Below are 25,390 nucleotides of genomic sequence, written 5' to 3'. Positions count from 1 at the left end.
AAAATGAAGCTTTGCTAGGAAAATGAAGTTTCAGTTACTTAGTTCAGAGGTTATTTGGCCCCCTGCTTTGATGTGACACAGGATGTTAGCAATAGAAGATATTTTAGATGTCACATGGTCTGATGTTTTCTAGACTGATGGTTGTAGACCATTAGTGGGTCATGAGATCAATACAGTAAGTTGCACCCAGCGTACTTTTTTCTTTTTTTTTAAAAAAAAATTTTTTTTTTCAACGTTTATTTATTTTTGGGACAGAGAGAGACAGAGCATGAACGGGGGAGGGGCAGAGAGAGAGGGAGACACAGAATCGGAAACAGGCTCCAGGCTCCGAGCCATCAGCCCAGAGCCCGACGCGGGGCTCGAACTCACGGACCGCGAGATCGTGACCTGGCTGAAGTCGGACGCTTAACCAGCTGCACCACCCAGGCACCCCCAGCGTACTTTTTTCAATAAAATAAAATAGAAAATACCAGAGTGTACTATAAATAATAAGCATAGCTACAGGTTTTTGAAACTTACTTCTTATTTCAATTCTACATATAAGTACATGAGTCATGATTTAAAATGTTTTTATTCATGTGGGTCATTGTCAAAAAAATGTTTGAAAAACAGCGATCTACTTTTAATAAACGAGGGAACTGTATTATCTATTGCTGTGTGACAAATTATACCAAAACTTAGCAGCCTTAAATAAGAAACGTGTATTATCTCACAGAGCCTGTGGCTGAGGAAATCCCAGAGTGGCTTAGCAGGGTAGTTCTGGCTCAGGGTCTCATGAGGTTGGAGTCAAGGTTGGACTCCAACTGCAAGGTTTGGAACCCTTGCAGACACCTTACTGTGTCTGACTGAAAGGGGATTGGAGGCAGTTTCCGGGACCAGTTCTGTGTGTGTGTGTTCTGAAAAATAAATACGTGATGACATGGTCCTCTTAAATTTTGCTTTAAGTAAATATAATTTTGAGCGGTTTCATGGAAATTTCTTATAAATTGGATGGATAGTCTCATTATTATTTATTGTGATAAAACTACATTGAGGATACTGAGAAGAAAGTTACTAAACACTCTGTATGTTTATGCATATTCCAAAGGGCCTGTGTTTCTTGATCACCGGGATGAGCTTGAGGGAACGTACAAGGTCTACTGCCAGAATCATGATGAGGCCATTTCACTGCTGGAAATCTATGAGAAGGATGAGAAGATCCAGAAGCATCTTCAGGACTCCTTGGCCGATCTCAAGTAGGAGTTTTGTCTGCTTCACTTCTATCATAAGTCTTTAGTTCTGCCTTGTAGAAGTCATTGCATGCATACATCTAGACTTCTTGTGACACGTATCTTATTTATTTTATTTATTTATTTATTTATTTATTTAACGTTTATTTATTTTTGAGAGAGAGAGACACACACACAGAGTGTGAGCATGGGAGGGGCAGAGAGAGAGGGAGACACAGAACCCAAAGTAGTCTCCAGGCTCTGAGCTGTCAGCACATCACCTGATGCGGGTGCTCGAACCCACGAGCTGTGAGATCATGACCTGAGCCGAAGTCGGACGCTTAACCGGCACCCCAACATCTATCTTATTTTAAAACTAAAGTCCTGTTCTGTCACTTGCTCTTCTTATTCCCTTTTTCCTTGAAAATCTGAAGTGGCTTCCTGCTTTGTGTCTACAGATACAAAAGTGTTAAATTAGCATGTTCAGGTAAGAAGCAGCCAGAAAGATAGTTTGGTCCAAATTAACAAGAGTGTAAGTAAGAAGACCAAATTCACTTATTCTTGACCTTCAGGTGAGATTCTCCTGGAGTTAGAGAGGTAGGTTATAAGGATATAATGTATGTCTAAGTAGATCAAAGTGAAGTTAGGGGCTTATTAACTTTTTAGTGGACTAGATATGCCTCCACAGATATTCATAATTTTCCTTTTATGCCATGTGATTTTTTTTGTCTGCCCAGCTGATAAGGCATTAGTTGAACTAATATATTCTGAGAAATTGAAAATTGGCATTAGTATCACCTCTAAGCAGCTGTCTGTTTTCTTTTCATGCCCGCCGCCCTGTAGGAGCCTGTACACAGAATGGTAAGTCCCTTGCCCTTGATGCACAAGCTCATTTCTTTATTTTCTTCCTTTATAGACAGAAACCTAGGAATAGGTCTGCTGTGCTGTATTTTTCTCCATAGTTCTTCCCACCAAATGACACTTCATGTAATGTTTGCTTGTTGCCTGTCTCCTTCCACCAGGACAGGTCACTGCTAAATCCTCAGTACCTAGAACAGTACCTGGTATTTATTAGGTGCCCAGAAAACATTCGTTGAAAACATGAAATTGGAAAGGAGGGTGAGAGAACACAACTATCTTTATTTAAGAATCACAGACACCACCAATAGGCCCTGTATTATTATTTTTTTTCATATGAAATTTATTGTCAAATTGGTTTCCATTACAACACCCAGTGCTCATCCCAACAGGTGCCCTCCTCAATGCCCATCACCCACCTTCCCCTCCCTCCCACCCCCCATCAACCCTCAAGTTTATTCTCAGTTTTTAAGAGTTTCTTATGGTTTGACTCCCTCCCTCTCTAACTTTTTTTTTTTTTTTTTACTCTCCCTCCCCCATGGTCTTCTGTTAAGTTTCTCAGGATGCACGTAAGAGTGAAAACATATGGTATCTGTCCTTCTCTGTATGACTTACTTCACTTAGCATAACACTCTCCAGTTGCTACAAAATAGACCCTGTATTATTGACGGTTGATTAAAAGTCTCTGTTTTACCCTCTCTTACAGGGGATGCACAAATTACATTAACCTGGGCTCCTTCCTCATCAAGCCAGTCCAGAGAGTAATGCGCTACCCACTGCTGCTGATGGAACTGCTGAATTCCACCCCAGAATCTCACCCCGATAAAGTGCCCTTAACCAGTGCAGTCCTGGCAGTCAAGGAGATCAACGTTAACATTAATGAATATAAACGTCGAAAGGACCTGGGTAAGAAAAGCATACTTGGCGCAAAGGAGGAATGCCCTTGAGAACGCTCTCCTAATCAGAAGAATTGTTACTTCACCAGAGATGGGCAAGGCAGAGGGTGGGTAACAGGGCTGTGCTTGAAGAAATGGTGGCAGAATTTGGGGGAAATGGGATATGAAAAAGAAAGCAATAACATAAGGAGAGTACAGCCATGGAGCAGCAGAAGTAAGGCATCTGTGATCAAGCGTAGAGCAGTAAGTCTTCCCCAAGGATGTGAAGACTGATTGGAGAGTGGCTTATGCAGGCACCGGTGATTCCCTTCGCAGCTCATTGAAGGCGATCCTTATCCACCCGTGCCTAGATTTGTCCTCCTGCATACGCCGGGTCGGATGTTTTACTACCTCCACTTCAGTTAGGAATTTTCACCTTCTTCCAGAAAACCCCAGTTTGCCCCGTCTCTGGGTCACGTGACTCCTCTCTGGTCTGAGCCCCGCCCCCAGCACTGCAGCCAGTTGCCAAACCACCCAGCGCATTCTTTATTATGTGGAATGAAGCAAACCGTTTCTTTTCTCTTTTCATCAAACCTCTTATGAGGCTCTAATTTGAATGCTCGATGAGTATGCATGGTGACCAGGCTAACCTGGTTTGTTAGTCATATCCGCAAAGAATGGAGAGTATAACCTCTTTCTCTGCCTTCTGCTTCCACCTCGTCACCCACACTGGTATGTAATGTTGACTGTGCTGTTCAAGCCCTTGGGCTATCTAGCCCTTTGTCTTGGTTCATATCTCCTAATGTAATGTCGTCTTCATCTCCTGCAACCATAAAGTGTGCCTTCGTGGTGCCTCCCAGTTCTCTTGCAACCCTCCTGGCATCTCCAGGCTTTTCTTGATATTGTACCTAAGGTATGACACAGTAGTTAATCACGTGACTCCTGCATAGCTTTTTACTGTGTGAGACAATTGGATATAAATATCTCATTTGTGGGGCACCTGGCTGGCTCAGTCAGTTAAGCATCTGACTCTTGATTTCAGCTCAGGTCATGATCTCATGAACTGTGAGATCGAGCCCTGTTTCTGGTTCCGTGCTGACAGCGCAGAGCCAGCTTAGGATTCTCTCTCGCTCTCTCTGCCCCTCCCCAACTTGCTCTCTTTTTTTCTCTCTCTCTCAAAATAAATGAAACCTTTAAAAAGTACATTTCAGGGGTCACCTGGGTGGCTCAGTCGGTTAAGCATCAGACTTCGGCTCAGATCATGATCTTGAGGTTTGTGGGTTTGAGCCCTGCGTCGGGGCTCTGTGCTGGCAGCTCGGAGCCTGGACCTGCTTCAGATTCTGTGTCTCCCTCTTTCTCTCTGCCCCTCCCCCACTCATTCTCTCTCTCTCTCTCTCTCAAAAATGAATAAACATTCAAATGAAAAATACATCTTGGGGCGCTTGGGTAACTTCGTCTGTTAAGCGTCCGACTTCAGCTGAGGTCATGATCTCACAGTTTGTGAGTTTGAGCATTGGGCTCTGTGCTGACAGTGCAGACCCTGCTTGGGATTCTCTCTCTCCCTCTCTCTCTGCCCTTACCCTGCTTGCTCTGTCTCAAAATAAATAAATAAACTTAAATAAATAATACATCTCATTTGTACAGGAGACCATTTAAGATGGTCTTATAAAGCAAGTAGCGTTCCTTTCTACATTTTTTTTTTTAATTTTTTTTTTTTTCAACGTTTATTTATTTTTGGGACAGAGAGAGACGGAGCATGAATGGGGGAGGGGCAGAGAGAGAGGGAGACACAGAATCGGAAACAGGCTCCAGGCTCTGAGCCATCAGCCCAGAGCCCGACACGGGGCTCGAACTCACCGAGCGTGAGATCGTGACCTGGCTGAAGTCGGACGCTTAACTGACTGCGCCACCCAGGTGCCCCTCCTTTCTACATTTTATTGGAGAAGGAAGTGAGGCTTAGAGAAGTCAACTGATTTATGGAAGGCCACACCTTGATGAAATGATGGACTCAGGCATTGAGCTCACAAGCTTCCTTGACTCCAAATCTTAGACTCTTCTCCTGACCCTTCTGCTCCCTTTGCTCCTCACCACCCCTAGTCTGCACAGTCTCTCTCTGTGCTTTGTCAAGTATGCCGTCTGTCCATAATAGTGATCTTTATTCATGTTTTGTCTGTAGTCAGTTATGAGCTCACTGAATACAAGCACTAGCTCTAGTTTGGGTTGTTGATCTCATTTTGTGGCTCGTTTTGTAGTCTGTCCATGCTCAGAGAAGGGCTTTCTTGACTCACTCCCTAGTCCTCAAGTACCGAAAAGGTGATGAAGACAGCCTCATGGAGAAAATTTCCAAACTGAACATCCACTCCATCATCAAGAAATCCAACCGAGTTAGCAGTCACCTGAAGCACCTCACTGGCTTTGCTCCACAGGTGAGATTCCCACACTTGAAGGTTTGGCACATCTTCGCAGAGTTTTGGGGTTCCCCAGGGCAGCCTGCATGGTGTCGATTGCATGATTCCCCTCTTAGTACCTCTTTTAGTATTTGTCAACTGGTGGATACAGGACCCTGCAGCTACTGGGTAGGTGAATCCACCCATCCCACTCCCCCAACCTTCACCCGTGCTTTGGTGAGCTGCTTACGATGTGTACAAAGACAAATCAGGCCAAATCGGTCACTATATCATAGTTAATGTGGTTTTAGACGCCCGTGAGGAGCTTATGATCTATTTGGGGAGACAAAATTGTAGACATGAAGCTAGAAGGGATTTAAGAGATCACCATCGTTCAACACCACACGTCACAAATAAAGAAACATAAAGTCTGCGAAATTGAGTAATTTGTAAACAGGTCATGCACGTTGCTGAGAGTGGATCTGAAGTCACCAGGCTTCATTCTACTCTTCCATATATGCAGCGTGCAATTAGTGGAAAACAGCAGCTAGAGAACAGTCAGCTGTTAAGTTTTGCAGTTTGTTTTCTGGATGCCGTAGTACTTAAAACAGGACCTCCATGAGAGTGAGCTTCATGCTGGCAAGAGATTTAATCTAAACCTCAAAGAAAGAAGGTAGTTTGGCATAGGGAGAGGGGAGGGCATACCAGACAAGGTGACAGCTCGAGCCAGGGCACCAGGGTGAACAAACATGGTGGGCTCCAGGGACAGGAAGAGAGCAAAGCTGTGAGGGTAAGAGGGCCTGTGTGTATTTTGGAGATCTTTCAGGGTCACATAGGGGTGTCTCGATTCAATTCAGTGTGATTCGGGGAAACCTCAAAGGTTTAAAATTTAGACAAAAGATATTTTTTTTTTTTCAACATTTATTTATTTTTGGGACAGAGAGAGACAGAGCATGAACGGCGGAGGGGCAGAGAGAGAGGGAGACACAGAATCGGAAACAGGCTCCAGGCTCTGAGCCATCAGCCCAGAGCCCGACGCGGGGCTCGAACTCACGGACTGTGAGATCGTGACCTGGCTGAAGTCGGACACTTAACCGACTGCGCCACCCAGGCGCCCCTAGACAAAAGATATTTTTAAGAAAGATGCTTTTGCCCCTAGGATAGGTTGTGGGAGAATCCAAATCTGCTAACAGCACGTGTTTACTGTGAACAGATAAAAGATGAAGCATTTGAAGAAACAGAAAAGAACTTCCGAATGCAAGAAAGATTGATCAAATCTTTTATCCGAGACCTGTCTCTCTACCTCCAGCATATCCGGGTGAGTGAGGACAGCGCTCCGCTGAGAATCACATAGGGTGTAATCTTGTCTGCTTTCCTGCTTGCCAGCATATTGTGGAATGCATGTTGAATAATCTGGACTCCAACGACCACTGTGCCCTGACATACGTGTTCCTGGGAGCCCTGTAGGTCATTTAAGAGGTGACAGCATTTGGAGGATGAGCACGCTGAGTTAATTCTAGGGTGGCCCAGCTTCTTCCTCCCCCTGGCATCTCTACCTTCCCACCACCTTTTTCCTACTGTCTCCTCCATCCAGTGACTTGTGAAGCACTTGTCACAGTTCATTTTGTTAAGATCATTTTGAAGATCGAAAAACACGAGAATGGCTCCTCTGGAGGCATACTTTCTATTAATAATGTTGATTGCCATCTAATTTAGTTGCTATACAAAAGGCCCCTAAAGTTGTTAGAACCATGAATTGCTCTGGAGAGCTGGAGGGGCTGAGGATACCAGGCAGTATTTGCGTCATGGTCAGAGCCAGGACTAGAATCCTTTTTATTTTATTCTGTACAGATATTTATTTATTTATTTATTTTGAGAGAGAGAGTGAAAGCACACATAAGTGTGAGCAGTGGAGGGGCAGAGAGAGAAAGAGAGAGGGAGGGAGAGGGAGAGGGAGAATCCCAAGCAGCCTCTGAGCTGTTAGCTCAGAGTCTGATGCGGGCTCAACCTCACGAACGTCAAGGTCATGACATGAACCAAAATCAAGAGTCAGACACTTAACCTACTGAGCCACCCAAGTGCCCTGAGGAGTCGAATCCTTTTTATTTGTATCTCTCATTCCCCTATGGACTTCATAGAATCGTGTATATGGAAGCATATCATATACCCCTGGCCCTCACACATGAAAATCTCATCCTGTGAAACAAGCAGTTTTCTTTTCTTTTTTTTCTTTTTTCAATGTTTATTTATTTTGGGGACAGAGAGAGACAGAGCATGAACGGGGGGAGGGGCAGAGAGAGAGGGAGACACAGAATCGGAAACAGGCTCCAGGCTCTGAGCCATCAGCCCAGAGCCTGACGCGGGGCTCGAACTCCCGGACCGCGAGAGCGTGACCTGGCTGAAGTCGGACGCTTAACCCAGGCGCCCCCAAGCAGTTTTCTTTAAAAGAGATCCTTTGCCGGGTGCCTGGGTGGCGCAGTCGGTTGAGCGTCCGACTTCAGCCAGGTCACGATCTCCTGCCGTCTGTGAGTTCGAGCCCCGCGTCGGGCTCTGGGCTGATGGCTCAGAGCCTGGAGCCTGTTTCTGATTCTGTGTCTCCCTCTTTCTCTGCCCCTCCCCCGTTCATGCTCTGTCTCTCTCTGTCCCTAAAATAAATAAAAACGTTGAAAAAATAAATAAATAAAAGAGATCCTTTGCTTTCTAAAAAAAAAAAAAAAAGTGATTTTTTTTTTTAATTGAGCAGAAAGGTACAAAAAAGATACCAAAGGGATAAGTAAAAAGTGAAAATAATTCTTCCTCCAACCCGTCTCCTAGTCACCTTCTATAGACAGTTTGCATTTATCAGATTCTTCTCTCATCATAGATGGTCGTGTGTGTGTGTGTGTGTGTTACACACTGTTGAGCATCTTAGGTTTTGCACACAATAGTGTTTTAGAAGTCGTTCTGTACCTATGCACACAGAACTGCCTTTTTTTTTTTTTAACACCTGCACACTATTTGATTATATGGATGTGCCATAACATATTGAACTTCTCCCCTTTTGATGGACATTTAGACTGTTTGTAGTTGGTAAACGAATTGATGCATTGGCACAAGGAACATCCTTATGGATACATCATTTTCTGATCTTTGAGTATGTCTGAAGACCAGAGTCCTGGCTTTTCTCAGCCAAATCATATAGCAGTGTAAATTTTGATATTAGTAAATTTCATAGACATTATACCAGTGAAAACTCCCTACCAGTAGTGTGTGAAATGATTTCCTCATCCCTTGCTAACACAAAGTGTTACCAAAATCAAAATATCTTCTCTTTGCAAGATAGGTTAAAAATGCTATTTCAATATAGTTTAAATTTGCATTCCTTGTGAATGAAGTTGAGGATAATTTTAAGTCATTATATTCCTTTTTTCTGTTGATTTGTCCATATTTTGAGGCACTTATTTATTTATCTAAAAAAACTTTTTTAAGTTTATTTATTTATTGTTGACAGAGACAGAGACAATGCAAGCAGGGGAGGAACAGAAAGAGAGGGAGAGAAAAAGAATGCGGGGCTCAAACCCACAAACTGTGAGATCATGACCTGAGCTGAAACCAAGAGTCAGATGCTTAATTGACTGAGCCATCCAGGCACCCCGAGGCACTTATTTATTGATTTGATGGTCTTTTTCTGATCAATTTGTAGTATGTCTGTATACTACAAAGTAGCCCTTTGTCTGAGATGATGGTTTACAAATATTCAACCCCCCCCCCACCACCGGTTTGTTGACTTTTGTGTTTGCGTAAATATTTTCTCCACGTAGAAAATTTTTAGTTTTGCATGGTCTAAGCTTTTCTTTTATGGCTCTTAGCTCTGTGTCATACTTGAAAAGATCTTTTCTATTCCAAGATAATAAATATCTCCCAGGTTTTAGTATTTTTATTATTTCATTTTTTAAAGTTGAAGTCCTTGATCTGGCTGGAATTCTCTGTATAAGGTTGAGGTAGCAATCCAATGTGCTTTTTTTTCACCTGGTTTTCCAACTGTCATCATTTATTGAGTAATCCCCATGATCTGAAATGTCCCTACTATTCTTCTAAATAGCGAGCTCTCTCCCTTCATGTTTTAAGTATATAATTAGGTGAAAATTAGGGTTTATAAAACTTTTCAGGGAGCACAATGGTTTAAAGTGAGAGATTTGGCAAAACGAATATTGGTATATCTCCCAAGTGTGTTCTCTGGTCTAGGACTTTGCCTTCCAGTCCCTCTGATTTTGATATTCTCCTATTGGGTGTTTTCTTCCCATATGTTCTAAATGTGTAGCAAGCATATACCTGAGCCCCCAACTCTTTTAAAAGGCTTATCTCCATAGCAGTGAGTGGGATATACGTAACCTTGACGGCCATTTGATGGGCAGGTCAGTTTGGTTCTGACTGCTAGCCAGAAATGAAGGGAGAAAATGTTGAACAGTTTCATCTCTGACTTTATAAAATGAAAAGCCCTGCCAGATAAAAGTAGCTGAGTCAACTGAGGGAGAGAGAGCGCTGGCAAGAACATAAGCTGAGGGACGTTGACTATACTTTGCTATCTACATTGGTGTGTGGACTACTATTTTGAGACTTTGCGACATTTCTTTAAAAGAATATAAGAGGACATCACTTCCACATTCATTCTCCCACTCAGGAAGAATTAGGAAGATTACAGTTTATCCGTCTGACAAAACGCTGGCTATGTCTACACATGCAGGCATAGGACCTAAAGACTAGAGGTCTGCAAATGCCATGAAATAAAATGTAGTAAAATCAAACCAATGTATGAGGCACTGATGTTTTTTGCTTGGGGACTTCATTTGCCCTTGAAATACATTAATGGAGTTTTGGGTACATTTAGATTTTATTTGGGTTAATATCAAAGTAATAGGCATTCCCTGAACTTAAACTAAAGAAGGTGAAAGCCCAGCATTGTTTCAAGTAGCCAGAAAAAACCAGCCCAGGATTCAATAATGGTCAAGATCAGCCAGGAAGAGTTTACTGTGCACTCACTTATTTATTCATTTATTCAGCAAATGATAATTGAGTCCACAAACAAAACAGACAAAAGTCCCTGTCTTCATGGAGCTTCCATGCTATTAGGGGTCTGTGGGAGGAAGATAGAGATAATAAGCAAACATTAGTAAATTATATTGTCCATGAGAAGGTATTTTTGCAGTGACAAAGGACAGAGCAGTCTGGAGTGCCTGAGTGCAGGAAGGGGGGCTGTAATTCTGTATAGGGTGGTGGCCAGTGTCTTTGAGAAGGTGACGACATGAGCCAACACTTGTAGGAGGAGAGGCGATTGCTCATTATCGTGATCTTGCAGGAATCATCTTGGCTCAAATTTGTTAATTTACCTCTTGATGAATTAAAAAACCCTCAAATTAGGAACATAAAGAAATGCTAAAGAGCTGATAAAAACCCTCATCATTTTTTCTATAATTAAGAGCCTTAGGCTTTTCTCTGTGGCTCATAAATCATAGTTTATGAGGGTGAGCTTGTTTCAAAGCTAAAATACTGCGCCAGAGAGAAAATTATTAATCATGGACCCCTTTTGTCCCATTCTGCTACCCAGGATGAATGGTGAAGGCTAGGAAGTTCTGTTTGTCTTACCGCATTTGTTTCTAACTGGCTCCAGGAATCAGCGTGTGTGAAAGTGGTGGCTGCCGTGAGCATGTGGGATGTGTGCATGGAGAAGGGGCACCGAGACTTGGAGCAGTTCGAGAGGGTGCATCGTTACATCAGTGATCAGCTCTTCACAAATTTTGTAAGTGACTCTTTCCTCAACCCTCTTTTTATAGGGCCCCCTCTTCTTGGGATTCTTTAACATCCAGCTTGTGGAAAAGCTAATTCCACAGAGACATGGTGTGTGTGCATCAGGAATACCAGTCTCCCTCTAGCTATATTCTATTGGGGTTTTATATTCAGAACAGTGGCTTTTAATTAGTTGAAAGGACAGGTTGGCCTTTGGGATTCAAAGAGATTTTTTTCTAGCTGTGATCAGTCTAGTTTGAAGAGACAGGAAAAGTGGGAAATTTAATCTGGTATCACTATTGATAACTCTGCATAAAAAAACAACTATCGGAGTACTAACTTAGAAAGGAATATGTAGGAATAGTTTAGAAGTTAACAAATGGATCTTTGATTTGGCATGAACTTCCTTAAAAAGACAGTACTAAAGGCCAAATTGCCTGGGTTAATTCTAAATAGAGACATGGGATTGTTTGATCCTGAGTAGAAACAGATGGGTGGGGTTTGATGGGTTCTTGGAAATCTCTGAATAGCTTAAGCTGAAGAAAGCATTCATTCTCGCTTGGGGAACTTGCAGGTGTTCCAACAACAGTAGCATCTTATGAAGTAATGTACTTAAGTGCCTGTATATATATATACACATACATATATATATATATATTTTTTTTTTTTTTAATTATTTTTGAGAGAGAGAGAGAAAGACAGAGCACAAGCTGCAGAGGGGCAGAGAGAGAGGGACACAGAATCTGAAGCAGGCTCCAGGCTCTGAGCTGTCAGCACAGAGCCTGGCACGGGGCTCAAACCCACAAACTATGAGATCATGAGCCAAAGTCAGACACTTAACTGACTGAGCCACCCAGGCGCCCCTCGTGTTTATTTTCTTTACGTGGCAATATCCTGCCCCTCCATGTCTGTCCCTCTAGAAAAAATTAAAGATAAAAATCTTTTGAAGTAGAAATTGATATTACCAAGTAGTCATGATTAGAAAAGGTATTATGGGTGTATGAAAGCTTCTGTACCCCAGATTGATGTAACAAAACTACACCTTCAGTGAAATCCAAGCTGTATAGACGTGTGCACGTAAGAAGTGATACCAGACGCACTGTCCCATCCAGGTTGTAATGCAAGCATCACATTAATGTGTGTGACTTAGCATTTGTCATTAGCTGTGGAGCTGAGGTGGGATTAGCATATTTTGCAAACTGTTTGGCATGTGCGAATTATTGGATGAAGGTTATAAATTGAAGATTTTTGTAGAATGTGCAAGTCCATCTGGTGTTGGATCAATAGAACACTATTGGATCTGTGTGGGTTTAGCTCGTGCGCTAGCAACAAAGCGGGTGGTACAGGATATAACAAATCAGCCTTAAGGGTATTTCAGAGAATAACAAATATATGTGGTGATGGATGTTAACTGGATTTGTTTTGGTGATCATTTTGCAATATATCCAAATATTGAATTATCACGTTGTACACCTGAACCTAATGTATCGGTTACACCTCAATTAAAACCCACAAATACCGGGTACGGAATAACTGAGCAATGTGACTTTCTTGTCCCTGCAGAAGGAAAGGACAGAGCGGCTTGTCATCTCTCCCCTAAACCAGTTACTGAGCATGTTCACGGGGCCCCATAAGCTGGTGCAGAAGCGCTTTGATAAGCTTCTGGACTTTTACAACTGCACAGAGCGGGCAGAGAAGTTAAAGGACAAGAAGACTCTGGAGGAGCTGCAGTCGGCCCGGAACAACTACGAGGCCCTGAACGCGCAGCTGCTGGATGAGCTGCCCAAGTTCCACCAGTACGCCCAGGGCCTCTTCACCAACTGCATCCACGGCTACGCGGAGGCCCATTGCGACTTTGTGCGCCAGGCGCTGGAGCAGCTGAAGCCACTGCTTTCAGTGAGTGTGTGTTGTCGTCCATCCGTGTGTCCCACCCTCCCCTGCCAGCGGTGGGGAAATCTCTGAGGTTCTCCAGGGGTTCCCAGAACCCCACATTTCCCAGAAACGCACATTTGGGTTTCTTGAGAAATCATTCAAACTGGGTAGGTGAAATAGATCATCAGGTCAAGCTTGTCAGGCTCGGAATTCTCCATCCTTGCCAGTGCCTGTTGCTTCTAAACGGCGCTTTCCACCCTGAGGATCCGGGAGGAGCTGGCCAGCGGGGCCTACCTGTGGGAGCCTGCCTACGGTGGCGCAGGAGCAGTGTGCTCTGGGTGTGGGAGCCACGCTCCCTGCACCCTGGCCAGTCCTGGGATCTTTCATCCGCTGTCTCTTCTTTCTCTCCGCCTGCCCTTCCCACGGACTCCAGTTACTTAAAGTCGCCGGCAGAGAGGGAAACCTCATCGCCATCTTCCACGAAGAGCACAGCAGAGTTCTGCAGCAGCTCCAGGTTTTCACCTTCTTCCCAGAGTCGCTTCCGGCTGCCAGGAAGCCGTTTGAGAGGAAAACCGTGGACCGCCAGTCGGCCCGGAAGCCGCTCCTGGGCCTGGTGAGTGGAGGGCTGGCGAGGGCACAGGTGGAGAGCGGCAACTCCGGCGGGGGTGGGGTCCGGGCCGTGCTAGCCGTGACTTCCTCTTGTCTCTGAGGCCTGGCCATTACACTTCCATCATTGGGTTATTAAAAGGTTCAGATGAGATCATATATGGAAAGCACTTAGAAATGCCTAGCACATAGTGAGCACTGTACAAATAGGCTGTCTTGTTATTACTGATGGACCCAGCTCCGTGTACAGATTAGTGATGTAATAGGAGTTCAAACATAGTGCAGAATAAAGGTCCTCGAGCTCTCTCCTCTGTCACGGGCTCCTTCCTTCACTCTTCCAGAACATCACTGCTGGTCCTAGCTCATGACCACCTATGATTTTTTCACACTCGATATGTATTTCAAAATGCCCTCCGAAAAGCACTCTAGGATCTTAGTCTATACAGTGAATGGAGTTTGTAAAGGATTAATATTGGTACTTTGATCAATTAATTAAGGAAACGGATTTAAGGGTATGTTAATTCTGCCAGGCTTCTCTGTGTTTGATCATGTATTGGAAAAGGTAATTATCTGATACACTGCCAAACTGTTAGCAGCTGACCACTTTTTTACCTGGAGTTATAGTCCTTCAGAACTCAGTTTTTCCATATTTTGAAAAGTAGGGTAAAATACACCAGATTATATGGGATCATAATCTAAAAGACTACTGATCTCTGTTTACAACATTTTGCTCCATATAATCTCATAGACATTAATTTACCTTAAAAGGGGGAATCAAATTTATTATTACCTTTGCTTTTTCTTTCTTTTTTTTTTTTTTAAGTTTATTTATTTTCAGAGAGAGAAAGAGCAGGGTACGGGCAGAAAGAGGGAGGGAGAGAGAGAATCCAAAGCAGGCTCTGTGCTGACACTGTGGGCGCGGAGCCCAATGTGGGTTGAACCTACAAACCTTGAGATCAGGACCTGAGCTGAAATCAAGAGTCTGTCACTTAACCAACTGAGCCACCCAGATGTCCCTACTTTTGTTTTTTCTAATTTTTATGAATAGTAATTGTTTTTACAGATGGGGAATTCAAGATGAGGAAAGCCTCAGTTCAGATTCATACAGCAAAATACAAGAAGTCCTTGTCATACTCCTTAGATATTTTGACTCTTTAGGTGGCACCTTTTTTTTTTGGTTAAGATTTTATTTTTAAGTAATCTCTATGCTTAGCATGGGGCTTGAAGTCACAGCTCTGAAGTCAAGAGTCGCATGCTGTACTGACTGAGCCAGCCAGGCTCCCCAAGTGGCACTTTAATTGCATTTTTTTGTCACGAGATAAACAGATGTAGAACTAAGTCTGCTCATTTTTCCTAAGAGCCACAAAGGCACTAAGCCATGGACTATGAGAATATGATTTTTACCCAGCCACACGGACTGACTCAGGCACAAAAACATCCGATGGGAGTAGCGAGTGGCTGGCCGTCACTGCCCCCATTTCTGAGACTTAGCTTGTGAGTCAGGATTGAATATGGCTGCTGGGATGATGGGCAGGGAGGGCTTTTGTTGATCATATCTCTTGTGTTACCTTTTAAGCCAAGTTACATGCTACAGTCGGAAGAACTTCGGGCCTCCCTTCTGGCAAGGTATCCCCCTGAAAAACTCTTCCAAGCAGAACGGAACTTCAATGCCGCTCAAGACTTAGATGTCTCACTTCTGGAAGGTGACCTGGTGGGCGTGATCAAAAAGAAGGACCCTATGGGCAGTCAGAACCGCTGGCTGATTGACAATGGAGGTAAGAGTGTTAGACCTCAGATTACTGTAACTGTAAATGAGGAACAAGTTATTTTTGACCATACCCGAATCTTATCTTGGCCAGAAAAAAATGTGAGAGTATTTGATTAAGGGAGAAAAATAACCTTACAAGTTCTGTCCATCTTGAGAGTGTGTAAGGCCCAAGTCATTACTGAAACAAAACCTTTCTTTGTTTTTGTTTTTGTTTTTACAAATTCCAGAGGGGGCTCCATTACTTACCTTGCAGGATCTCGCCATGTTTTACAGCTCTTCTGGGTGGTCCTTACGGCCCACCGGTTCTGAGCCCTCTCAGCCTGTTCTAAGCGAACCACAAAATAAGCTGTCCTCTTCCAAGCTCTGTAAACGTGTTTTGTGAGTGTGTGAATTTAAACCTGTAGGAAAAGATTTTTTTGTTTGCCTTTTGAGTTTTTTGTTCCATAACAAACAGTTTTATCTCTTGACTAGGGAATGCCTTTAAATATTTTTTTGTGTGTTTAATTTTGAGAGCAAGAGAGACAGAGTGTGAGCGGGGGAGGGGCTGAGAGAGAGGGAGACACAGAGTCCGAAGCAGGCTTCAGGCTCCGAGCTGTCAGCACAGAGCCCGACGCAGGGCTCTAACTCACGAACTGTGAGATCGTGACGTGAGCCCAACTCGGACACCCAACTGAGCCATCCAGGCGCCCTGAAAATGGCTTTAAAAATAGCTTAGGGGCGCCTGAGTGGCTCAGTCAGTTAAGCGTCTGACTTCGGCTCAGGTCATGATCTCACAGTTTGTGGGTTCAAGCCCCGTGTCGGGCTCTGAGCTGACAATTCAGAGACTGGAGCCTGCTTCGGATTCGTGTCTCCCTCTCTCTCTCTGACCCTCCCCTGCTCGCACTCTGTCTCTCTCTCTCTCTCAGAAATAAATAAACATTAAATTTAAAAAATAAAATAAAAAAATAAAAAAAATAAAAATAGCTTATAGTTTGTTTCTAGCAGGGGTGGTGGTGGGGCAGGGCTTGTAATAGAATTAAAGGAGAAGTAAAAAGAGTAATACTGATCCATATCCTTTCTCCCCAATTCCACAAATCCAAAAGCTCTGAAAAATAAGAATTCATTTGCCAAAATCTTCCCTTATCTGAACTTACTTGATAGCAAAATCCAAACAAAGTGACGTGAGCCTATATATAATCATTACTCATCTCTTTTGATGCGAATAGTCATACATTTTAGAAACATGAATTGGTTTAATTATGAGGTGTTGACCTAGACACTGCTGGAGATGTCATAGACAGTATATGTACTTGAGTCCTTTTCCAAAATTCAAAAAGTCTGAATTCCAAAACACATCTGGCCCTCAACATTTTATTTTTATTTATGAGTTTATTTATTTTGAGAGAGCGAGAAAGGAGGAGGGAGGGGTGGAGACAGAGGGAGAGAGAATCCCAAGCAGGCTCTGCACTGTCCATGCAGAACCCGACAAGGGGCTCAAACTCAGTAACCGAGAGATCATGACCTGAGCTGAAATCAAGAGTCAGATGTTTAACCAACTGAGCCACCCAGGCACCCCCTAAATAAGCATTTTAATAAGGACTGTGGGCCTATATAATAAACATCTATGTTCACACCACTGGAATGTAAAATTGTGACATTCTCAGTTTGAAAGTATTTTGTGGATTTTCTCTCTCCCATCCACTCCTGCTTTCCCCAAAGAATGGAGATTGGAAGTGGGAAAGGAAGGACAAGGATGGAGGGTGATGAGCCGGTGAAGCAGGTGACGGGTTCCTAGAAAGACTCCTGGTCAAGATCCAGGCTGTTCAAGAGGCTGCTCCATCCTTGGGGCTTTTCTCTTCTCCATCCTGATGAGGGGTGGCCGGAAGCCCACAGTATTAGGATCAGCTGTTAGGCCCTCTACCCCTCACCATCTGCCCCGGGGACCCCTCCCATCATTCAGCAGAGGTAACAAGGGTGGCAGCAGTTTTCCTAGGTACAGAAAACACATTGAAGATGAAGACGGAGATGGCCCTTCCTCGCACAGAGGTGACATTCTCCAGGTCCCTGCCTTGACAGATACTTCTTTCTTAACATAAAAAATGTTTCTGTGGATCAGGGATTTCAATCTTTTATGTTTAAAAGTTTTAGCTGAGGACTTCCTTGCAGTAGGGATTTGGATCTGACTTGGGTTCACCAACTGGGTGCAGTCAGAGGAGACTTAAATTCAGAAATCCGTCCAGAAGGGAGAGTGTTGCATCTTCCTGATTCCAGATTCCTGCTGTGATTGAGGTAGAAGTTCTGCTGGTGAGCAGTTGTGCAGTGGGGTTTCAGGAGCCAGGCCCAGCCTAGCCCCTAATCCTTTAGACCTTCCAATAATTTTGTAAGCACCTGATCACTTGTATTAAAACTTTCTTCCCCACGCCCCCGCCCCCAAAATAATAAAAGTTTTAGCCGAGGGCCCTCCCTGTCATCATCTTAGGCAATTTATTAAAGTGAACATGTGCTGTGCCTGTGTTGTGTATATACTAACTCCTATAAACTGCTTCCTACTTGAGACTCTTCTCACAGTGTTTCCACCACATTCCCAAACTAGAAGCGGGATTCAAGTGCTCCAGATGGAAAGAGAGCCGGAGGCCCTTTCTGAGGGGCTCTGTCACTATGAGGATGGTTTTTAAAATCCCTTTTTCTGTACTTGGTGTACCTGAACACATCCTTAGTTAAGTCTCTCCTAGTCTTTGTTTCCATGATGTAGATATCCTGTTAAATTCTCTTCATATGTTCATTCTCACACATGTGGTGATTTTTAATACTTTCCTCTTGAGTCTTCACGAGGGCTCCTGTCACTCATTGTTATGGGGTTGTAACTAGAACGCACTGGCAGGCAGCCAGAGTTGCGTCTCCACCCACATCGGACCTGGGATTGAATGTCTCATCTTTTTTGTCCCTAGGCATCTTCTTTTGTCCCTCACACTATTGACCTAGCTTTCTTTTCTTCTTTTAAAGTTTTATTTATTTGAAAGAGAGAGCATCTGTGCTGACAGCTCAGAGCCTGGATCCTCCTTCGGATTCTGTCTCTCTCTCTCTCTCTCTCTCTCTCTCTGCCCCTCTCCTGTACTGTCTCTCTCAAAAACAAATAAAGATTTTTTTTTTTTAATTTTTTTTTTCAACGTTTATTTATTTTTTTGGGGACAGAGAGAGACAGAGCATGAACGGGGGAGGGGCAGAGAGAGAGGGAGACACAGAATCAGAAACAGGCTCCAGGCTCTGAGCCATCAGCCCAGAGCCCGACGCGGGGCTCGAACTCACGGACTGCGAGATCGTGACCTGGCTGAAGTCGGACGCTTAACCGACTGCGCCACCCAGGCGCCCCAAAAACAAATAAAGATTTAAAAAAGCATGTGTGAGAGCGAGCTCTAGTCAGGGAGGGGCAGAGAGAGAGAGAATCCCAAGAGAATCCCAAGCAGGCTCCACGCTGGCAGTGTGGAGCCTTATTCGGGCAGGGCTTGATCTCACAAACCGCGAGATTATGACCTGAGCCGAAACCAAGAATCGGGTGCTTAACCGACTGAGCTACCCAGGCACCTCTTGACCTAGCTTTTCAACCACAGTTTTTTCTCTGTTGACTCCGCCTGCTATCCCTTCCACTAAAAGCTCTTCATGTTGATTTTTCCTCCCCGTAGTCACCAAAGGCTTTGTGTACAGCTCCTTCCTGAAGCCCTACAACGCCCGCCGCAGCCACTCCGATGTCTCTGTTGGCAGCCACTCCTCCACCGAGTCGGAGCATAGCAGCTCCTCTCCCAGATTCCCACGGCAGAACAGCAGCAGCACCTTGACCGTCAACCCCAGCAGCATGGCTGTGTCCTTTACCTCAGGGTCTTGCCAGAAACAGCCTCAAGATGCATTGAAGGAAGTAGACCAAGAAACTCTCAGTGCATCCTTAAACTTGGGTTGCTCAGACAGCAGTCTTTCCAGGTGCCCTTCAGACCCAGACCCCAGCTCCCAGCCCAGGCCGTGGGACTCTATGGAAGCAGTCAGAGACATTAACCAGCCTGCCCCTGCCCTCAGGAGCCACAGAAACTCCAGGCATCCAGAAATGGTAGGTTACTCCCTACCAGGGCGAAATGGGCAGGGAAAAGACCTCATGAAAGGATGTACAAGAACAACCCAGTCTCTGGAAGACAGAAGTGAAGAGCCAGAAAGCAGTGAGGCAGAAGGCAACCAGGTGAGCGCTCCCAGTCACCATGTGGAACAGGTAGCAGGAAGCCTGGAGGTGTGGGAGCGGGGATGTCCCAGGCACGCCCAGGGCCTGTGCGGGAATCTGGGCTGAGCTCATGGGCGACTCTTAGAAAATCTGCTGTTTATCCCATCTACTTAGGTTTTTATTCAAACAGTTCTTTTTTTTCTTCCCATAGAATTTAGAAATAACATTCTGGCTCAGGTTCAGTTTTTCCCATTCTTTTTTTTTCCTATTCTTATGAATTTGAACATAGCTTTTGTATCTTGAATTTTTTTAATTTTTATTATTATTTTTTTTAAGATGAAATTTATTGTCAAATTGGTTTCCATACAACACCCAGTGCTCATCCCAAAAGGTGCCCTCCTCATCACCCACCCTCCCCTCCCTCCCACCCCCCATCAACCCTCAGTTTGTTCTCAGTTTTTAAGAGTCCCTTATGCTTTGGCTCTCTCCCTCTCTAACCTTTTTGCATCTTGAATGTCTTAAACCTACATATTTTAAAGTCATTTTCACATTCACAGCTGAGGAATCCCTGTCACCCACTTATGGCTTTTGCTCACTCTTGCAGCAGGGAGTTTCTGTGTGTGTTTTATAACATCTGTCTGTGAGCTCATCTCCATCAGGGTTGCCTTTGTTTGTGAGACTCCAAGGTTACGGAGGTATTTGCTTCTGTCAAGCGTTGGATTCCAGAACCAGTTTTCACACTGGATTCTCAGCCCAGTCTTTCTATTGCCACATTCCTCAGTGCTACAGATGAACATAGGGCATGCCCATTTCTCTGGCAATTCTGTTACTACTCACTGCCCAGGACAGACATCTAAGGTCTGGGCTCCCAGTGGACAGTTTCTAGACATGTGGAAGGAGAAAATGGTCCTTTTTTAGATTCTGATTTTGTTTAAAGAGCTCACTTTGAACTTCATCAACTCCTGTCCAGGCCCTAAGACTCCTCAGGTGTGTTTTCATCCTTGTGCCCCTCAGGCCTCTTGGCTTCCCCTTCTGATCACTGAGTATCACCCATCTTCCATATTGACTGAAGGTTCCTTCTCCTCTTTAAGGCAACTCTGAAAGAGTAAAAGAATATGGATTTTGGTTTTCCTTGAATCTGCCCTGTTCATAATGGTAGCCACCAGCCTTGGGTAGCCATTTAAGTTTTAGTTAAAATTAAATAAAATTAAAACTTAAGCACCTCATGGGGCACCTGGGTGGCTCAGTCAGTTAAGTGTCTGACTTTGGCTCAGGTCATGATCTCACAGTTCATGAGTTCGAGCCCCACATTGGACTCTGTGCTGATAGCTCAGGACCTGCTTTGGATTTTGTGTCCCGCCCCCCCCTCCCCCCCCCGCTTATGCTCTCTCTCGCTCGCTCGCTCTCTCTCAAAAATAAATATTTTTAAAAAATCTCTTGAAAAAAAAAAATTAAGCACCTCAGTCTTACTGGCCATAATACTTCAAGTGCTTGACAGCCACACGTGGCTAGAGGCTGCCATACTGGATGGTGCAGGAATCGCACAACCCCACCACTGAAGGAAGTTCTGTTGGACAGTATTGCTCCAAGCAGTTTCCCATTTCCTAACTCACTTTCTCTCCCTCCCCAGGTCTATTTTGCTGTCTATACCTTTAAGGCACGGAACCCAAATGAGCTGAGTGTGTCAGCCAATCAGAGACTCAAGATCCTGGAGTTTAAAGATGTTACAGGAAATACAGAGTGGTGGTTAGCCGAAGTTAATGGGAAGAAGGGCTATGTTCCATCCAATTATATCCGCAAAACTGAATACACCTGAGCCATTCTCCCTCCCGCTCAACCTTGCTGCCTTCACTTTCCTTCTGCTGAAGGGTTCTGGTGGCCCCCAAGAGGGCACCTGCTCCTGGGACACAGGCCCTGTCTACATTGCTTAACCATGGCACAGTGGGGCACAAGATGTGTCTTGTTCATCACCACTGGGTTGTGTCAATCTTGATGCTCACTAGACTTTCTAGGATTTGAAATGGACCCTAGGGCTATGAAGGATTCAGTGACCACGAGAAGAGGCAAGTCGTGGGTCAGCCTTTGGGAATGAGAAGCCGCCAGCCGGAAAACCGGTATTGTATGTATGCTGGAAGCTGTGCTGCAGCATTAGATGTTGGCGCTGGTTACACCATACTGAGTTTGGGGTGGTCCTGTGCTCCACGAACAAATGACCAGAAATTGACTTGGATGACGAATTCTCCGGGAGCCCTTTTAGACTGTGCTTCTGCATGTGGCAAGGAGTTTGTTGAGATTGTATCAAATCTGGTGTTTCAGAGCTTCAGTGTTCAGCACACACATTCACGCATATACACCCACCCCTAATTCCTAAAAGTCCCTAAAACACTACCATCTGTAATCTTTTTCTTATTTATTTCAAATACTGCATTTCCAGATTGGCTCTGCAAAATTCTGTTGTTTTCTCTTTTTAAAAAATATTTACGGTCTGTATTTCCCTTCGATCTTTATCTGTAAGGTTCTCTTCCCATTTAGGTGTATAGCCACCTATACTTTTGAACAGCCACCTCTGCTTTATCGAGTCCATGTGTGATCTCTCCTAGCCCTTCACCTGCAATCCAATAACTGATAGATTTTCTTAGGAGAACAGGCTCAGAGCTCCAGCAACCCCATGAAAAGGATTCGTTCCACAGGGAGCTGGAAGCAGTCTGGCTTTGTGGAAGACCAGATGCCTTTCTCCTCCTTCCATACCTACTACCCACAGAGGCAGAAAGCATAGCACACGTGTCTTATATGAATTAGGATAAGCAGTCCCAGAGGTAGCTTATCCTAGACTTGGAAATAAGCATTCTCTGTTTCACCACTAACCTCTGTGCTTCAGAGACCGTAGTCTAAGCCAAACAGATTCTAAAGTGCCTGATCGTACCTCCCTTTGGCCTCAGGAAACGATTTGCTAATCCTTACAGAAAGAATCTCCTCCTAAAAGTTCTATTTGAGGAGGGCTCTTATTCTTAAGGTCTGCCTCAGATATGGAGCCTACCTTGAAACAAGAAACTATGAATTCTGTCTTAAGGGAATGAAGAACACCTCCAGCTCCTGCTCGTCCAAGTGCACCTTTGGCCTTAAAATCCTGATGAATTGGGAGACACCTGTGGACCCCTTATCTCTGTGTGTCTGTGGGTTGGTCTGAAGGCAGCAACGCGAGTCTCTTGTGAATAGTGTTTATATTTAGAGATGTTTATATTTAAGTAGTTATTTTATAAATAAAAGCATTTCTAAGGGCCATGAGTGTGTTTTCTTGATTTCCCTCCATGTTTAGCTTGAGCCTAATCAGATTTCTGAGGGTACCTCTGTGACAATTCAAAATGATGTCTAGATTCTGGAAAATGGGAGGCTAACTGAAGAAATCCAAGTCAAAAACTCATTTTGTCAAATATAATTTCAACAGAATGACTGTACCCTCAAGACCCCCATGCTGCAGGTGATTGCCTGTTTGTTTTAAGTGTGTTTATCCTAGCAGAATGGAAGAGCTGAAGTCTCTAAACTGGAAGCCCTACGAGGTAAGTGTTTTCCTGATATTACAGAAGTGGAAGCCCGTGCACTAGTGGTTAAGTAACAAGGCTTGGAGTAGCAGCCGGACAGGGCTGGGGACGGGAGGTGGAGGATGATGTGTGGGTGACTGTGAAGCAATTGATACTATTTTTTTTTAACGTTTATTTACTTTTTTTTTTTTTACTTTTTTTTTTTAACGTTTATTTATTTTTTGAGACAGAGAGAGACAGAGCATGAACAGGGGAGGGCCAGAGAGAGAGGGAGACACAGAATCTGAAGCAGGCTCCAGGCTCTGAGCTGTCAGCACAGAGCCTGACGCGGGGCTCGAACCCACAGACCGCGAGATCATGACCTGAGCCGAAGTCGGATGCTTAACCGACTGAGCCACCCAGGCGCCCCTAACGTTTATTTACTTTTGAGACAGAGACAGAGCATGAACAGGGGAGGGTCAGAGAGAGAGAGGGAGACACAGAATCTGAAACAGGCTCCAGGCTCTGAGCTATGAGCACAGAGCCCGACGCGGGGCTCGAACTCACGAGCCGTGAGATAATGAGCTGAGCCGAAGTCGGACACTTAACCAACTGAGCCACCCAGGCGCCCCGATTGTCTGATATTGTTAAGCGATAGAAAACATGATTGAATAGGTAGACTCTGTGGTACAGAAACTTACAGATCAACTAGGCCAACTCTTATTTTATGAACTAGGAAAATGAGATCTAATGACATTGTGACTTCCCCAAGTCACACATCAAGTTTTTGATGAATCCTGAATTTAAACTTGAGTTCTCTAGCTGAGTTTTTACACCTTGTTCCGGAGCCAGACTGTCTGGCTTGAGACACTTAAGAGCTGTGTGACCCTGGCAATTTACCCAACCCATGCTTCAGCTCCCACCTCTAAAGTAGATGGTAACACTAGCCACCTCATGGGTTGTTGTAAGGATTGAATGAGTTGGAACATGGAGAGTGCTAGAACACTGCCTGATACATAGTGATAAATCGGAGAGCCTTGAGGTTCAAGTCAAGGAATTTAGATTTGATGAGTCTGGTAATAAACTCTTGGAAGTTCTTAAGTAGATTGCCTGTTTTAGGAAAGCTAAATGTTACAAGATGATTGGGAGGGACTACAGATCAAAGGCAAGAAAATCCAATAGGAAAAAAAGTTAACTGCTTCGGATATAAGAATGCTTGAGAGTGGAAAAAAGCATCCTATAAAGAATATGAAATTAAAGAAATGATGGAATCCCTGGCAAAGAGGAGGTCATTGGGATGGGGACGGGTTTCTGAAAATGTGTCTTTTGTTTTAAACACTAGATGTCTGCTTGTCTTGCTTCTGCAAGTGTGGCTGTCAGCCCAGTGGCATCACCGTCACTAACCTGGGAGCTGCTGGAAATGCAGGCCCCACGTGATTTGTGCACACATCCAAGTTTGAGAACATCCGTCAAGGCAATTTTTGTAAATGGGCTTTTCTGCTGTCAGAAAAGTAAGAGTTACAGAAACCACGGAAGGAAAGGGTGTCAGATGTTTCAGACACAACAGAAGGAAATGTCATTGAGGAAAATCACTCAATCCGGTTTGCCTACTTGCTTCCTCTCTTGAATTTTCTCCCTTTCCTGTCTGGAAGTAGCTCTTCAGTTGTGCTTTCATCCAAAAGTCCTAGGAGAATGGAGAAGTGGTGGGAATTGCCATCTATAAAGTCTCGATTTCTGGCTTTCCTCTCAAAATTATTGTGGGAACCAAATAAGATGACGTGTGTAAATTTTTGCGCACTGAGCTCTAGGAGTGGTACGTGGTTCTAATAAGGATTGAATTTTGTGTCACTCTGTTTTAATTAGTTGTGCAGCTGGGACTCTGTTTACGTGGGTTTTGTTTCAGGGTCAGGAATACAAACAGGCCCTAGAAGGACACAGATGCTTCACTTGCAGAACCTTAGAGCCCGAGGACCAAGAAACTTCAAGATGTATACGCATCATTCTAAATCACCGTACAGGTCAGGATTTTAAACTTCTCTATATATTAATATGTTGTATTGATGAAGATTTTACTCTTATGTCTTTCTTAGGTACAGGAGAACCCTTGCTGTATCTCACTCAGCCCACTGGAACTTTCCATGCGAGTATTACTGAAGATCGATATTAGTATTTTGCATGTATCAAGAAGGGAGTGTTCAACAACAAATTGCAGACCTTGCAAGCTATTCCCTCACCCCACTCAGGGGTGACCCTCCAAGAAAAGGGAGCCAGTGTAGTGTTTTCCCAGAGGTAAGTTCTGGTGGTGTGGTGAGAGGGAGCAAGCATTCTGGTCTGGGCGGCGGCAGGGTGTTCATT

General features: G+C 44.2%; 1 protein-coding gene across 3 annotated transcripts in view; it reads left to right on the top strand.

Annotated features, from left to right (window-relative positions):
* Positions 1 to 22,797, top strand: part of LOC122493130 (dynamin binding protein) — a 113,276-nt gene extending 90,479 nt beyond the window's left edge. For all 3 annotated transcript variants that reach the window (XM_043597235.1, XM_043597237.1, XM_043597238.1), the window contains 11 exons: positions 1,088 to 1,235; positions 2,052 to 2,069; positions 2,773 to 2,972; positions 5,237 to 5,367; positions 6,542 to 6,646; positions 10,976 to 11,104; positions 12,655 to 12,987; positions 13,397 to 13,576; positions 15,146 to 15,344; positions 18,997 to 19,538; positions 21,148 to 22,797. In XM_043597235.1, coding sequence (XP_043453170.1) covers positions 1,088 to 1,235; positions 2,052 to 2,069; positions 2,773 to 2,972; positions 5,237 to 5,367; positions 6,542 to 6,646; positions 10,976 to 11,104; positions 12,655 to 12,987; positions 13,397 to 13,576; positions 15,146 to 15,344; positions 18,997 to 19,538; positions 21,148 to 21,333 — 2,171 coding nt within the window. In that variant the 3' untranslated portion in view covers positions 21,334 to 22,797. The remainder of the gene's footprint in view (positions 1 to 1,087; positions 1,236 to 2,051; positions 2,070 to 2,772; positions 2,973 to 5,236; positions 5,368 to 6,541; positions 6,647 to 10,975; positions 11,105 to 12,654; positions 12,988 to 13,396; positions 13,577 to 15,145; positions 15,345 to 18,996; positions 19,539 to 21,147) is intronic.
* The last annotated feature ends 2,593 nt before the right edge of the window (positions 22,798 to 25,390 follow it).

The sequence above is a fragment of the Prionailurus bengalensis genome, chromosome D2, assembly GCF_016509475.1.
Source record: "Prionailurus bengalensis isolate Pbe53 chromosome D2, Fcat_Pben_1.1_paternal_pri, whole genome shotgun sequence".
Taxonomy (NCBI): Eukaryota; Metazoa; Chordata; class Mammalia; order Carnivora; family Felidae; genus Prionailurus; species Prionailurus bengalensis.
Note: the sequence above shows the minus strand (reverse complement) of the source record. Positions and strands in the feature narration are given on the sequence as shown.